This window comes from Drosophila serrata, unplaced genomic scaffold (assembly GCF_035046125.1).
Source record: "Drosophila serrata isolate PLE 108 unplaced genomic scaffold, ASM3504612v1 contig_184, whole genome shotgun sequence".
Taxonomy (NCBI): domain Eukaryota; kingdom Metazoa; phylum Arthropoda; class Insecta; order Diptera; family Drosophilidae; genus Drosophila; species Drosophila serrata.
Window position 1 is genome coordinate 2,737,726 of NW_028257082.1, and position 16,532 is coordinate 2,754,257.

Below are 16,532 nucleotides of genomic sequence, written 5' to 3' on the forward strand. Positions count from 1 at the left end.
TATTTGTATAATAAGGGTTTATTCACATTATTTTATGAACGCTTAAACAGAAAAACATTAAACATTTTAAATCAAGGTCGTAGGCATACACGATATGTATAAAAGTTGATGCATAAGGGGCAACGTTGCGTTTTATATAATAAATTATTAAGCATTATTCAGTAGATGTGTACAAGTTAATTAAGAGCTGCGTTTAGGGTTGGTATTACTAGGCATCTTTAAGGTCTAATGATTAGAGTCTAGAGTATTTACAAGTTCCGATTGTGGTTGAGCAAAATCAATGTTCATTTTCGTTTTCATTGTCTCTCGTGACCAGGGATTATTCAAGTGATTCGCCAGATTGTCCAGGGTTTTCATTTTTAGCACCTGCTTAATGAATTTTTGTGATGTGGTAAACGTTTGTTAAATTTCCGCTTAAGTGTAGGCTATAATTAATATTGCATTTTGTTTGTGTGTTTGCTTAGAATGCCTCCATCAACCCATCTACCCATCCATTCATCCATCCCGTTCCCGTATCCATTCCTGCGTCCGATCGGCAGCCGACTTAATTCCGCTTCGACGAGTTGATTAAATATTTACAACAGTGCGTCAACAAATGTTTCTCGCCGGAGGAGGATGAGGAGTTGTTGTTATTATGGTGCTGATGGTGGTGCTGGGGGGCGCCCAATTCACGCGTGTATATGTCGAGGCCATATTGGCCCTCCTCGGGGAAGCTATCGCACAAAGAGAAGGAAAAGGAGAGTTGATTGCAATGAGCGACCATTAAATTTTCCATTTCCCTGTGCACTCACTTAATGATGAACGTGACAATGTCGTCCAGCGTGCTGTGAGTCACATACTTGGCCAGCTTCTTCTCCTCGATGCCATTCTTGTGCAGCGTGGCCATAAAATCTGTCAGCGGACGCGACATGCGGAATTGCAGGTCCAGGCTGCGTCCGGCAAAGATAAGCGGATCCTGCGGAGGCAAACAGAGCGAAGTGCTCGTATCAAATCACCCAGTAGAATAACCAATCACCAAGCCAAACCCACCTGATGCGTGATGGGTATGAGCCCGAACAGCCGGGTGGCCTTCGTCGGTCCCCATTCTCCGCTTGCGCAATCCGGCAAAGGAACCATAACTGTCTGCAGCTCCTCGCAGCAAATCTGTAAGTAATAAAAGGAGTCACAAGCTGCACATCTAATCTGATGAGTATTCTGAACTCAAAATGAAGCATTCTCCCATTAAGTTACCACAAATTCGTTTTACTTTAAGGTTGGCTTCACGTCCTCTTCAATCATAGCTCACCTTGAATTTGCACACCGACTTGAACTTCATGGGCTCGCCGGTAAGGTACTCCTGGGGTGTCACTGCATTGGCGAAGATGTCTAGCAGAAAGGCGCCGGAGCAGGGCGCATGTACCCGGAACGCCACAATGTTGCCAATGACCGACTGCATCACGAATCTCTTCAGGGAGACGCCGTCATAGGAGAGCTCCTCATCGCTGTCGTAGAACTTGAGATTGTAGTGGAAGATAAGGCAGCTCTGCATATCCGTGGGCATGGCGATGCGCACTGTGGCTGCTCCTGTGTCATCGGTGAAGACCACAGCTCCGTATCCCTCATCCGCAAAGTGGAGGCCATAACGGAAGAAGAGGGAGCGGACAAAGGGCAGGTTCTCAAACTCTCGCAATGTGATGGGACGCTTTAGCAGTTGCCATTCCTCCTGCAGCGGATAGAACTCGTAGATGAACTCACGCGGATCGGTAAGGAAGTAGTGGTCATCGTACTCGTAGCTATAATTATATAAAGATTAATTAATAATCCCTGTGGGAGTTATACAACTTTTCTTACCGCAGACTGTCGTTCTTTCCGCGTCCCTGCTTGGGCGCCTCCTTGGCATTGACCAGGTGGCGTGCTCCCCAGTTGCACTGGACAAAACGCCAGGCTCCAGCAACGTAAACTGCATTCCAGGAGTTGCGGAAGCGTGAATCCTGGAACTTGACTCCCGGCTGATAGCCGGCACTCTTGGAATATCCCTTAATGACGACGCAATGCAGACCAGCATAGCTGCAAAGGCGCTTGAACAGCACATGGTAGCTTTCCGTTCCATATTTGATGCCTCGCAGCAGACCCATTGGAGTGTCGCCTCGCAAGTCATCGTCGAAATGCATCGCATTCAGATTCTTAACCGTGATCCAGCGGAAGATGGTGCGAGCCTTCTCAATGTCCGTGGTGCAGCGGCCAACCAGCTGGCGCACCAGGTCTGTGAATGTCTTCTGATCCTCCTGGGCCACCGAGATGGCAATGCGGTCCACGTCCTCGAACTCAATGGGATCGGTGTATATCTGGAATTTGCTGACCGCCGGTGGAGCTGGAATCGGGGCATTCAGCGGATACTCGATGGGCACGGCTCCCTCGCTGAACTCATCGTCCAGGAAGATGCTCTCGCTCTGCATGTACTCCGATCGCCGGGCACTGATCAGCTCCAGCATCTCGCTGGACTGGCGATCCACCAAGGCGGCGGTCTCGTACCTCTCGTGCTCCAGCATCTTGCGGGTGATGCTCTCCTTTTTCTTGCTGCGCCGCAGCGTCATGTTCTTCTCGAGGTCCTCCTTCTGCTGCTCGTGTCGCAGTGTAAGGATATTGGCTTCGTCCCGGCTGCGACGCGAGGTGGCCAGCTCCTTCTCGAATTTGTGGGTGAGCCGCTGCAGCTCACGCTCCCATTCGTCCTGGAATTCGTTCTGGATCTTGCGGTCCTCCTCTTCTCGCTTGCGGGCAAACTTCCGGTACAGGTCGTCCTCCTCCTTGCGGTGCTTCATCTCGAGATGTGCCTGCTCCTCTCGAGCCTAGAAGGTGGGAGAAAAGCGAATGAGTGAGTTGGGATTTTTTTTTTCTTTGGAGAAAGCTGCATTTTCGTTGATTGCATTGCGAGCGTTTTGTTTGTTGTTTTTGCAATGCTTGGCTTGTTAACTTGGCTAATTATAATGCCACGCTTGAGCTGCCCCCAGCCCGGCTCAATGTCTGACATTAGGCCCCACCCCCGAGTGCAGTTGCATCTTCTTTAAAGACTCCCCACCACCCACCTACCCTTTTTCCTCCCACACAGATTTTCTGCACCACGCATTGCGTGCTTCAACTGATAATTGTGGCTCTCAAAATCGATAATAACCGGTGGTCCAGCGAACCTGTAGCTTAGCCAAGCATTAACTTGAGGTCGGTAAAAAATAACAGTATACAAATATATCTTAATGTGTTTAGTTTAATTATTATTATAACTAATTATACTTAATTGAATGTAAAATGAAAAAAGGGGGCTGTATATATTTTTTTAGCTCGATTTCAAGCAGTTTATGAACCTGTTCAGGCGTTTCACAGCTTTGCCTATTGGTAATATTGTAATCTAATCTATTTTATCGAAAAACTATAACATAATTGCCAATGGAAAATATCAATTAAAATTTACAAGAATTTATTATTACGATCTTTATAATACTTTAAATGTTATATCGTTTTTAGCAGATAAAAACAGTATTTTAGATATTTATACCCTTGCAGGGTATTATAATTTCAGTCAGAAGTTTGCAACGCAGTGAAGGAGGCACAGACAGGTGTTACTTCATTGTTTTTAATCATAAATATATATAATTTATATTGTAGGGATTCATACTCATAGAAGTTCAAGGTAAGTACACTTCATATTTTAAAAACTTATTTTATATACAAAAAAAAAACATAATAATTTTCTTAATACCTTTGAAGTTAGCTAAGTATTAAGAGGTCAAATATTAAATATATCATAACTAAGCCAAAAATGCATTAATTTCAGTTTTTATTAGGGTAACAAATCTGCATACTCAATTTAAAAATTAAAAAAATTCAACTTTTCGTAAATTTTTCACCATTTTAACGATACCCCTTATAAAAATTAAAAATTGTCAAAAAATTTGAAAAAATTAAATTTATGCCGGACCTGGCTAGATCGATTCGGCTGTTGATGCTGATCAAGAGTATATATGAATAATAGGATCGGAAATGACTCCTTCACTAAGTTTCAAGCTTTCGACTGAAAGATAGGCTTTGCTTAATTATTTGGTACATAGAGCGCTCTCCTCTGCGATTCTCAAGTCTTACACTTAAGCAAGGCTCTAGCTAGAGGAAGTGTAGTTTTCTTCTTCTTCTTTTATATAAATTACTAATTTAGTGCTTGGTGGTTGATAGACTTTGATCAAGTGGATGTGGCAACCATGGCTAGATCGAGTCGGCTGTTGATGCTGATCAAAAATATATATGAATAATAGGATCGGAAATGACTCCATCACAAAGTTTCAAGCTTTCGACTGAAAGATAGGCTTTGTTTAACTATTTGGTACATAGAGCGCTCTCCTCTGCGATTCTCAAGTCTTACACTTAAGCAAGGCTCTAGCTAGAGGAAGTGTAGTTTTCTTCTTCTTCTTTTATATAAATTACTAATTTAGTGCTTGGTGGTTGATAGACTTTGATCAAGTGGATGTGGCAACCATGGCTAGATCGAGTCGGCTGTTGATGCTGATCAAAAATATATATGAATAATAGGATCGGAAATGACTCCATCACAAAGTTTCAAGCTTTCGACTGAAAGATAGGCTTTGTTTAACTATTTGGTACATAGAGCGCTCTCCTCTGCGATTCTCAAGTCTTACACTTAAGCAAGGCTCTAGCTAGAGGAAGTGTAGTTTTCTTCTTCTTTTTGTGTGTTTTTTATATAGATTACTAATCTAGTGCTTGGTGGTTGATAGACTTTAATCAAGTGGATGTGGCAATCATAAAAATTATAGTTTTCTTATTTAAGGTAAGACGTTAATAAAATATCTCTTGATAATTGAAACCAAAACAAGGCCCAAAAAAGTCAAGATACATGAAAATATGGTTTATATTAAATTATTGTTTGTTTCCTTTTCTTTTTTTATACCCTTGCAGGGTATTATAATTTCAGTCAGAAGTTTGCAACGCAGTGAAGGAGGCACCTCCGACTATATAAAGTATATATATTCTTGATCAGGATCAACAGCCGAGTCGATCTAGCCATGCCCGTCTGTCCATCTGTCCGTTTCTACCCAAACTAGTTTTAATTGACTTTTAGTAAATACTACTTTAACCCAGAAGCATGCACATAATAGAAGGTTTCGCATACTGTTTACTAACAATTGCCTGACTCATTTTAGCCAATTCTCAACGTTGGCTTATACATTTGTATATAATAACCATTCTGCAAGCTGCATTTAATTTCCTTTCGTTTTTGACCACATGGCTTAATGGCTAAATTATGACTTCCGCATGGGAATATGTATCACTCGGAAAGCATTTAGCGCCATGCAGCACACAGTGGTAACAACAATGCGTAATTAAAACCAAATTTCAATGTCAAGTTCAAACAATAAATATGAAACAAAGCCAGCAAAGGTAATGAGCAGCCGCAGAAGCAAAAAACAACAACAAAAAACTGAAAATATAGAAACACCTGAAACTAAACGGTTCAAAGGCCCAGTGACAATGGTCAAAAGCGATGACGACGGGCATTGCGTGAGCGGCTTTTGAGCGGATTTTAAATATGACCATAAAGCCCGGGCCAGAAACACCGACAGTTATGCGACGCCCACGGTGACAAAAGGCGGCGAAAAGAGCAACGCTGTGGGGGGAAAATCAAATCAGAGCCAAAACGAAAACGAAAGTCCAAAAATGTTGAAATTAATTATTGCGCAAGCGGGCCCAGACCAAAAATACAAATAAATGGCAAAGTAACCAAAACAGAAACCAAAACAGTGGCATAAATCGTAAATTGGCAAAGAGCTTTCCAGCTATGAGGAAGTGTCTGCGTTTGCGGCTACGGCTGCGCCTGCGTGAGAGTTTTTTATATGGAATTGCCGCGTCAAATTACACGGCGATTACATGGCGTTTAAAAACGCGTGCATTGCATAAGGGCGGCCGAAGAGAGGTGGAAAGAGTGGACCAATACAGAGAGAGAGAGAGAGAGAAGGAAAAAGAAAGCACAGTAAGAAAAGATATGTTTGAAATTTATAATCATTACAACTACAGTGTAAAAAATAGCTCACAATTTATAAAGCTTGATTTATTTAAGAACCCTTTGCGGAACGAATAATAGATAAACCTAAGCAATCATATTGATTTTTACTAACTTAAACTTTGCATTTAAAATTAGTAGACATTATCCAAAATATATATAATCTTTTACGAGATATTATCTCTTAATAGGTAGATACTAAATGTTTTCATTTACCGATTGGAGAGATAATAAAATTTAGATAAATTATCCTAAAATCCTGTTTGATATATGTGCAATATGTTTTTCTTTCCGTGTAGGGAGAGCGACAATACAAGCTACTCAAGCTTAGCAGAATGGGGCGCTCCACTCTCTGGTAATCACTGGAAAAGCGGCTGCTGGCTTCGTTCGCCGTTACTTTCACTGTGCTGCGCATAATTTAGATTTAGCAAACGGCAGCAGCGCAGCCGGAAAAACAAGTGACGCCGAGTGTAACTGTGGCGGTAGCATTGTCTTGGCCGCGTCTGTGCCGCTGCACTCGCGGTCGGACAAGCACGGATAGCAAAATAGTAAAGCAGATACTTTTAATTATAAACAATTCAAAAAATATGTTAAGCTATGGAGCGAATCCGACTTCTAAATATTTAATAACATTTGTCAACAAAAAATAATTAATTATACCCTTGTAGGGTATTTGAATTTTAATCCTAAGCTTATAACACTGTGAGAAAAGCATTTCCGACCCTATAAATCATATATATTCTTGATCAGAATTAACAGCCGAATCAATCTAGCTGTCTGGCTAAAATTTATTTTTTTCAAAATTTTGAAAATTTTATAAGGGGTTACATCGTTAAAATTGTCAAAAATTAATAAAAATTTGAATCTTTTTATATTCCAAATTAAGTATGCAGATTTATTAACCTAATAAAAACTAACATGGGACAGCATTCCGATTTAAAATTAATGGATTTTTAGCTTAGTTATGAGTTTTTAAACTTTGATTTTTCGAACATTTTAATATACAAATTCTTAAAAATATCGAATATTTGAAGCTTAGTTATAATCGATTTCCGATTCGATCTTATAATTGAATTGCTAAACTTGTTTTTCAACTACTACTTTATACATTTTTAAACTCTTCTTCCTCAATACACACATGGCGTATACTTAATTTAAAGGTTTTCAAGTTACGTATACGCCATGTATGCTAGATCTACCTAAAATCGAATAACCTTTTTAGGGTATTATAATTTCAGTCGAAAGCTTGTAACGCACTAAAGCAGTCATTTCCGACCCTATAAATCATATATATTCTTGATCAGGAGTAATAGCTGAATCGATCTAGCCCTGTTTGGTCGAAAAATACATTTTGAAAATTTGTTCAATTTTTTGAAAAAACGATAAGGGGTTACATCATTAAAATTGTCAAAAATTGGCAAAATTTTTAATTTTCTAAAATTTTAAATGCAGATTTATTAACCTAATAAAAACTAAGACAGGACAGCTTTCCGATTTGAAATTAATGGATTTTTGGCTAAGTTATGAACTTTTAATTCTTTAATTTGTGGGACAAATTGTCATATAAAAATATGAAAAACTCAAAGAATGGGAATATTTTAAGTTTAATTATTATCGATTTCCTATTCGATCCTATAATTAATTTGCAAACGGCAAAGGTATATAAAATTCGGCCTACTGAAGTTATTCTTCCGTTTAGTTTTCATATTCAAATGGGAGATGTTAATTATAATTTTGGCCTCTGCTGTGTATGGAAATCCATGCTGCCGAAATAGTGCGCCCAGCCCAGCCCAGCGTGAGGGTGAGGGTGAGGGTGAGGATATGGGGGCGTGAGTACTTGTGAGTGTGCGTGGCAGTTGTAAAACATGTACAATTTTTAATGATCGCATGCATGCAGTTTTTCACATATTTTTCTTGTTCGCTGTCTGGCGGCGTCTGTTAGTGCGGTTCATGTGTGCCATCAGACACCTGTTCGAAATTTGTTAAATTGAGCGTTGCAATAAAATATTTGCCGCTGTCTCTGCCCGCGGTGGTGCTGGTCTCAGTGGTGTGGTGCTGCTGGGATCTTGGATTCGGATTTGGTGGTGGCGGTGGCTGATGGTGGTCAGTCGCGTGTGGCATTCTCGAAAGTGAAAGAAAAATCGGTTTTCGGCATTCGCAATGGCAGGCAGCAGCAGGCAGGCGAGTTGTGAGTCAAGGAAAGGCAAAACGTGTGCGATTTGAATTTCGTTTTTACGTAAAATGCGATTATAATGCTTTCACCCGAGCATCAGGCGGGGATTACCATTCCAGTTGTGGCAAGTGCCAAGTCATGGATAAAGATGCGAGCACCGATAAACGCAAGCAACTTGTACCCGCTCCAAGTCGAACTAATAAATTATAATCTGTCCGAGAGATCATCCCGTCAAGACTGCCGGATTTCCACTAACTAGATCAGTTGGGTATTAAATTTAACTGTCTTGGGTTGGAGTATAAAATGTTTAATTTAAATCCCGGTTTCGATTTTTAAACCCCCAAAAGGATACCTATTTTATGGCAAAGATGTGGGGTCATAACTTCATGACTTCATAACTTCAGATAGTTGTATACATTATCCGGATTTATATAGATATATTATACAGAAATTTAAGGAATCCATAAATTGAAAGAATTATATTCTAAATAATTGATTTGGATATTCTTTCTCTTTTCAGCAAGTGACCTTCACTTAACAAGGAGTCTTTAAGAATATATTAAGAGCAATGCTTAATATATTCTTAATTTCCTGTTTCACCCATCTTTGTTGCCGTTCTAACCCGTTCTTGGCTATATTTTGTTTACGGATGGTTCGGGAATCGGTCAAAACACTTGGGTAACAACAAACACACAGATATGGGAGTTTAAGGCACACTAGCCTACATAATCACAACTCTGCGGAGGCAGTGCATTAATTAAGCTCTCGACTACTGAGTGTGTGTGCCCAGGAACATTGCACAATCGGTGAAGCTTGGAGAGAATGGGAGATACACACTTGACCAGCTGCTGGCCCCGCTAGCCACTTAAAATTTCATTAGATGTTCTGCACTAAATATTCTCTTAATTTGCGGCCACTTGGCTCCGCATCTCAGCGGATGGATTGCCCCTACTTACAGCTATTAAATGCATATATATACATATATATGGACATTCTGATTTGTAACCGAGCAGCGCTTACCAGGTAGAAATCGATGGGCTTCTCGCGCGCCTTATTATAGGCCTTTTGGATCTCCGTTTGCTTGAGGGCGTGGGCGATGTGAAGGGCACTGGCATCGAAGCGCCCATATTTGTAGTCGGAGTCATTCTGCGATGGAGAGCTCACCTCCCTTCCGCCGTAGCCATTGGGTGTGGACTGACGTGAGCCTCCCAATGGGCCACCTGCAGAAATCCCCCAAAGAAGAGCTGAGTTACCAAAGGAATCAATCAAGAGATCCAAACTAACCATCGATCTCGCTCCGTGTGCCCCGGATTTGCTCGTTCACAAATTTGTTGGTGCGCGGCGCATTCAGGGCCTGACGAATGCCCACGGAGGTCTGGTCAAGATGACCGGGTCCGCTCTTTGGTACATGTGAACTGCAATATACCTGAAATGGTAAAGTATTTCAATAGTTATTGTACACATTTCCCATTGCTTCGTAATTCAAGTTAATTTTTAAGTAAGTACTCTGAGGCCATTGAACCTAAAACCCTCCTCTTTAGGTTTTCCTAATGCTCTCCAGATAGTCATCTACAATTAACGTTTTTCCTTAAGCATAAAGGAATTTTCAGCTGAATCACTGTACTGTTACAGGCACCGACCAAATCAATATACCCCCTTAGCCTTATTGGGTTTCGCTTTGAGTGCGTGAGCAGACCCCAAAAGTCAGTCGCTTGCAAATGCAACTTTAACCGCTTCACCTACACACAGCAGGTGGTAATAGACATGCAACCACAAACATGGGCCTGAGTACAGTGAGTACAAACAACTTGGGGTATAAATTAATAAATATAAATAACTTACAGGAATTTATAACCTCTAATAAATAAAAAGAAGCTATATACTCTGTATAAGAAAGAGTACTTCAAATTAATGGAAAATTAAATAGATAGTTGTAAAGTTTATGTAATATTTTAATGATTAGCTGAGTTAAGCTTCTCCAATGAAGAAAGTTGATGCAAGTTTTTATATCTAATCATTATATTTCAAGTAAGTTCCTAAACATAGCACCCACCTTCTAAATTTGTAGATAGATAGATAGCAAAGTTAACTGCTCGAAAGTATCAGGTTTAATATAATAAATTAGAGTCAGTATTTGGATATGTGAATAGTTTCCTAGATCTGGAAGCTCAAACCCATGAAAAAACAAAATATTGTGGCTGGGAGTACTGATTAAAGTTATTTATATTGCAATAATATTTCTGCATACAAATAAAGGTTATAGTTATTTAAGATATTTGTGCATTTGCAAGATTTTAACGATTATCTATACCTTTTCCTAGACTTTAAGCTATTCGCTCACCGCAGTCATTTTAGCTACGAAACGCACTGTATATGCATTACTGAACGTCTATCTATATTGCATATGAATGACAGACCGCACTGACACACATTTGCGCCTCGGCACAGTGCAATAACGAAGTTATTTATTATTATGCATAGGCACACAAAAAAAAAAAGAGAAAAAGAAAAATGTGTCGTTCGAATTCCATTTTTGCATATGGCAGCTGTGCAAATATTTAGCCTAGCGCGTTTGTCGCCTAAGTCTTTCGTTTCAGTTCGTCTCCGTCTCCGTTCCCATCTCTATGCGAGGCAGACTCTCACTGGAGGCAACTCTCTGGCGGTGGCACTTACCTCTTTGTCATCCTGCTTGTGCTGATTATTGAAATACGTCTTGAGCGTCAGCTTGGTGCCGCAGTGCACGCATTTGAAGCAACCGGAATGGAAGAATGTGAAATCCTTGAGAGGCCCCACACGATCCACCTGATAGACGGTCTCGCTGCACCGCAGGCAAGTTGACTCGTAGAAATTTGGCCGATACATAGTGCCGCCGTGTGTGTGTATGTCTTTTCTTGTCTTGGCTTGTGGCTTGTGGCAGCTTCCGACTGGTTTCGGGTACCTGTTGAGTTTGTCACTTTTCTTTTCCTCTTCTAATTTCACTTGGCGCGGAATTTACGGGGTATTCTGCGAGGCGGCTGCTGCTCCAGGCTGGTTTATCGAGTTTGCAGTGAAGCTTTTGGTTCTGGGGGCGACGCAGACACTTTCGGCCATCATCCGCTCATCCGCTCATCCTCGTCATCCGTCCAAATCGCTGCTGGCAGAAGCTGTCCAACGAAAATGACCAAAACTATTACTGGCTGAGTGGGATGGAGATTTCCTATTCGAGCTGCGATTAGACTTCTCGGCCAAGACCAAATCAGGCCCAAAACAACACAAGTCTGCCAACTGCGCAGGCGTCGGCCGAGCCAAAAAAAAACTTTCATTTATTTTGGCTCTGAGCAGATTATTAATGAATTTTAATTAACTGGACACGGTGGACAAGAAATTGGCGCGGAAAAGGGTCGCCTTGCTGGTGGGACCCGAAACCGTTTCGCCTTGCCATTGACCTCGCTGGGAGAGTTCGAGTTTGCCTCGAACGTGCCACAATTGAACTTGACGTTGCTGCTGCTGCTGCTTTTGTTGCAACTTGCAACTCGTGCAACTGCCGCCTGCCGCCTGGCACCGACAAAAGTTGCATTTTCCATTTGATTAATTGACGCGATTGTTGCTGGCAGGTTTCCTTTCGGTTTTCTATGTTTCTTTTTGTTTGGTTTCAACAATTAAATTGAAGTGGAAAAAAGTCAGACTGCATGTAACTTTTATTGAATGCATTGTGGCTGCTGTTGCGGCGTGAGTTGCTTTGACCAAAATTAAAACAAATGCGGCTCACTCGGAGTCATCGTCATCGTTTTGCTTTCTTTCCAAAGTTTAATGAACGCCAAGACGGGTTGGACTGGGGGGTGGCAAGGCCTCCTTACGATTAGCGCCAGTTGCAACACCGTTTCCCCCAGCGAAGGTTGCTGATCCGCGGATTGCATGCCCGCCGCAGCTGCTGCACTAATGGAAAATGCCTCGAAATGGAAATGGGGAAAATGCAAATGCGGCGAAGGCCGCTCGTCGATTTTGTAACACCAAATTATTTTGATTGGCTGTGAATTAAATTTTGTTCCGCTTTTGAGGTCGCCTCCTGATCGAGCGCAGCGAATGTGAGGCAATACAAATTGATGTGTGAATCGGTGGGGCGAGGGCTGACCACCACTCGACACCTCTCCGATGGTGACGCTGATGACTAACTGATCAATAATCTCCCCGCCCCCCCTGGTTTTGTTCTCGGCCCCCGCATCAAACCGAATATCAATCAACAGTTCACGTTCCATGAATGGCAACGCCCACGAGTGCGACGAAAAAGACAAACTAAATAAGAGTGGCTCAGCTTGATCTCTTGATGCGATCGCAATCGGTGTGATTGAATGGTCCAATTATGCTATGCCTTTGGCATAATTAGCGTGTAATGATAATTGTAATGGACATGGATACGACAGCCGAGGGAGGACCCTCCGCAAAGCTGGGGAAATTAGCTAGGGGGGCGGCATTGACAAAACGCCTCGTGCGACTTACATCACACTTGGTGGTGGCAGCCAGCATGGTCACTTGGGTGTGACTAAGAAGCCAGGTAAAGGTGGCAGCAACCCGAGAAGCCGCCTTGCTCACATAGAATAATTCTCCAATGGCATCGCATTATCTCCGCTGTTCCGTGCTTGCTTTTGGTTTCTTTTCCACCTGAATGCGGATGAAATGCCACGAAAATAAACAATAATAACAAATGACAAAAGGAGAAGCAGCAGCAGCACAATGATATACAAAAGGCAAAAACGAAAGTTGCTCTACACAGACAATTGTTGGCAATCGGGAAATTTAAATAAATTGATAAGCGGTCGGAAGCATTTGCATGGGGCGAGCCGCTTTGGATTCAATTTGGCCGAACGAGTTTGTTGCCTAAGTCTTTCGTTTCGCGGCCGCTATTGGTGCTATTGCCTTACGAAACGCTAACAATGACAATTAAATAAATACCAATAATAACAGTTAGCTGCAGCAGCAACCACATCATCATCATAATGAACTTGAATTGGCATAATTGCCGCGGCTAATCACATTAAAGCCAGATACAAAGTTTTGATAGATGCAGGGAAACACAACAGCAAAGCAGAAACAACGCGACAACCAGCAACTGGTTATTCAGCCAGGCAGTGAAACAATCATAGAAATTAAAATAAAATGCAAATGATTGCGTCACTTCGAAAGAGTGCAGAGGGAGATATGAGGAGAAATACAAGCTAACAACACTCAAAAACAAACATCACAGTCAAAGTCATGGGTCCCCCAGCACGTTGATAGGTTTTACCTGTGACTTTTTAATAAAATTTAGTGATATCAATTCATAATGCATGTATTTACCTAATTGTATATGTATTGGTTATTTCCCTAACATTTTAAAATTAAAATAGAATGCATATGAATTAAGTTAAGGGAGAAGAACTGTGAATGCTGTTGCTCAAAGAATTATTATATTACTGGAAAATGCAGATTTATTTCCTAAAAAGAGGTATAAACATTAAAGGAAACTAACTTCGGAAAGCTGAAGTTTATATACCCGTGGAGTTTGTAATTAATTAATAGGATCCAACCGGAAATTGAGCATAACTAAGCTTACAATATTGGCATTCTTTCGATTCGATAGTTACTAATATTTTTATATGATAATTTTCTCAAGAAATCAAAGTTTAAAAAACTCATAACTTAGCCAAAAAATCATTAATTTTAATTCGGAAAGCTGTTCTATGCTAGTTTTTAGTAGATTAACAAAGCTGCATACCCAGTTTTCAAATTTAAAAAATTCAATTTTTTGTCAAATTTTGGCAATTTTAATGATGTAACCCCTTACAAAATTTTCAATTTTCGGAAAAATGTCAAAAATTTATTTTTTGACCAGACATGGCCAGAACGACTGGGCTGTTGATGCTGATCAAGAATATATATGGTTCATAGGGTCGGAAATGACTCCTTCACTGTGTTTTAATCTTCTGACTGAAGCCATACTCTGCCAAAAAGGTATAAAAACTGACAGTTTTCTTTAAAAATCTAAGTTTTTCAAACATCATAATTAAGTCAAAACAGCATTATTTTTAATTCGGAAAGCTTTTCTGTGCTAGTGCTGTTTCTGTAGTTTCTGTTTCTAGTGCTAAGACATCTGCATATTGCGTTTGTTGATGCTGTTATAAGTTTCTGAATAAAATTATTATAACCAGCTAAAAGGTATAAAAACAGACAATTTTGTCCCCAAATCATAGTTTAAAAATCTCATAACTATGCCAAAAAATCATTAATTTTAATTCTGAAAGCTGTTCTATGCTGGTTTTTACTAGGTTATTAAATCTGCATACTAAATTTAGAATTTAAAAATATTTAAATTTTTATAAATTTTTGGCAATTTTAATGATGTAACCCCTTATAAAATTTTCAAAATTTTGAAAAAAAATACATTTTAGTCGGATATAGCTAGATCGATTCGGCTGTTAATTCTGATCAAGAATATATATACTTTATAGGGTCGGAAATGCTTTTTTCGCTGCGTTTAACCTTATGACTAATATTATAATACCCAGCAAGGGTATAAAAATACTAGGTTTGATATCAATTAATTGTAGTGTCCACATAAACGCAATTTAAATTTAACAAGTAAAATAGAATTCTTTAAAATTTAATTATAAAAACCAAAAACTAATGCAAATGATGTAAATTGAGTAGTAATTTTAATTTAGAATCAGACTTAGATAAAAAAAAAACTTGTTCTTGATCTTGAAACCTATGAATTTTATAGCTGTAATAGAATCTTAATGAGATATACTAAACAATCTGTTAGAATATATAAAATATAAATAGTGCTTTTATTTTATCAGCAGCTCTGCGCTGTAAAATATCTAAATTAATTGTAAAGTCTATAGTCTTTTATCAGGAACTAGGTTCCCAGCTTTTAAAACACCTTTATATATATCATAAGTAAAGGCAGTGATTCTAAATCTATGTAAAGTTAAACTAGCAGATTTAAAGAGCAAAAAACAAAACGAAAAAAAAAAACTTCAAATATTAGAAAACACAACAACTTCTCCTTTAGAGAGTCTCCCCCGTGCTCGAAAAGCGTGAGAATTGCTTGCGCAAATTCAAGATCAGCCAGGTAAGGTACTTGGCGTTGTGCCAATTGCAGAGTCGCTAATTGAAGGGAACAACGAAGTGCTTTTAGAAATCGCCCATTTCGCTGACGATAAATTAGAAGCACAAACACCGAAAATTATTTATGAGCCGTCCGAAATAATTGGCTAAAACAAACACACAAACAGACATGGGTGTGGGGAGATAGGCAGTGGCAAAGGGCGGAAAGGGTGGTGCAACCAGCGCCCATGACAGGTGGTGGTGGCTTCTAACCGCCCTGCTTTAGTGTGTGTGTATGTGTGTTACAGCGGGCTGACGTTTGACGTATGCCAATGTGTGTGTGTGTGTGTTTATGCCGTGACGCAGTCGCAGCTTCAAACGTCAGCTTGCAATCTTTCACTTTTTCGTGTCTGCCGCGCGGTGTTCGTTCCAGTTTTTCCTAAATTATCTCCTCTAGCTTCGTTATTGTTTTTGTTACGAGCATTTTCGCCTTGATTATCCACACGCGACGTTTGGGAGCAGCTCTCGTTGGACCATTGTGTTGTTGTTGTTGATGCAGTAAGTTCTAGGCCCTTTTTGACACACTTCTGGCTTCCTCTCTCTCACTCTCTCGCTCTGCTTTACTCTCCCTTCTTTCCCCCTCTCTTTCGTCTTGCACTGGGTCTCCTATCGCCTCTACTCTATTACTTTTACGCATAAACTATGCTAAACAACTTTCTTCTGCAGAGGGGCGCGCTTTGTGCAAAAGTATTTATGATAAATTTCATACACCACACACTCACACTAACTCGCTCGCACTACCACTAACCCACTCTCACTCACACACACACACACGCACCCAGAGAAATAGACACACTCGTATCGAGAGATCCGAGTCCCAACGAGATCCAAGCACATATACACACACAAAGGGGGAGAGCAGAGCTTAACTCGGTTCGCAAGGTCCGTCTTTGAAATTCCGATTCTGCGCTTTGTTTTATCACATTTTCGGCATTTTTGTGTGGCTCCATCAGTCTTGGCATGGCGGGCAGCAGGTTTCGGGCATTGGGAATGTAACAAAATTTCATTACCAAACACAGACACAGGCGCAGGCGCAAAAACAGAGACACACACTGGAGCGCGTTCAGTAACACAGGCACAAGATTCGAGCACACGCACACCGACCGCCGCTGAACCGTTCAGTCCGTTTCCCGATCGCTTTGAGACTGTAAGCTACTCCATCGCTGAGCCGAACCTCAGAAAGGTAAATGAGTCCAT

General features: G+C 40.6%; 1 protein-coding gene across 1 annotated transcript; it reads right to left on the reverse strand.

The window, feature by feature from the left end:
- On the reverse strand, positions 1 to 16,499 carry Hil (peptidase hillarin). The gene is made up of 9 exons (XM_020951000.2): positions 16,346 to 16,499; positions 10,884 to 11,353; positions 9,495 to 9,636; positions 9,231 to 9,430; positions 1,831 to 2,825; positions 1,286 to 1,772; positions 1,030 to 1,143; positions 792 to 955; positions 1 to 713 (listed from the first exon to the last, which is right to left on the reverse strand). Exons 2-9 carry the CDS (start codon positions 11,070 to 11,072, stop codon positions 545 to 547), a joined length of 2,460 nt encoding a protein of 819 aa, XP_020806659.1. The 5' UTR covers positions 11,073 to 11,353; positions 16,346 to 16,499; the 3' UTR covers positions 1 to 544.
- Between the last annotated feature and the right edge of the window lie 33 nt (positions 16,500 to 16,532).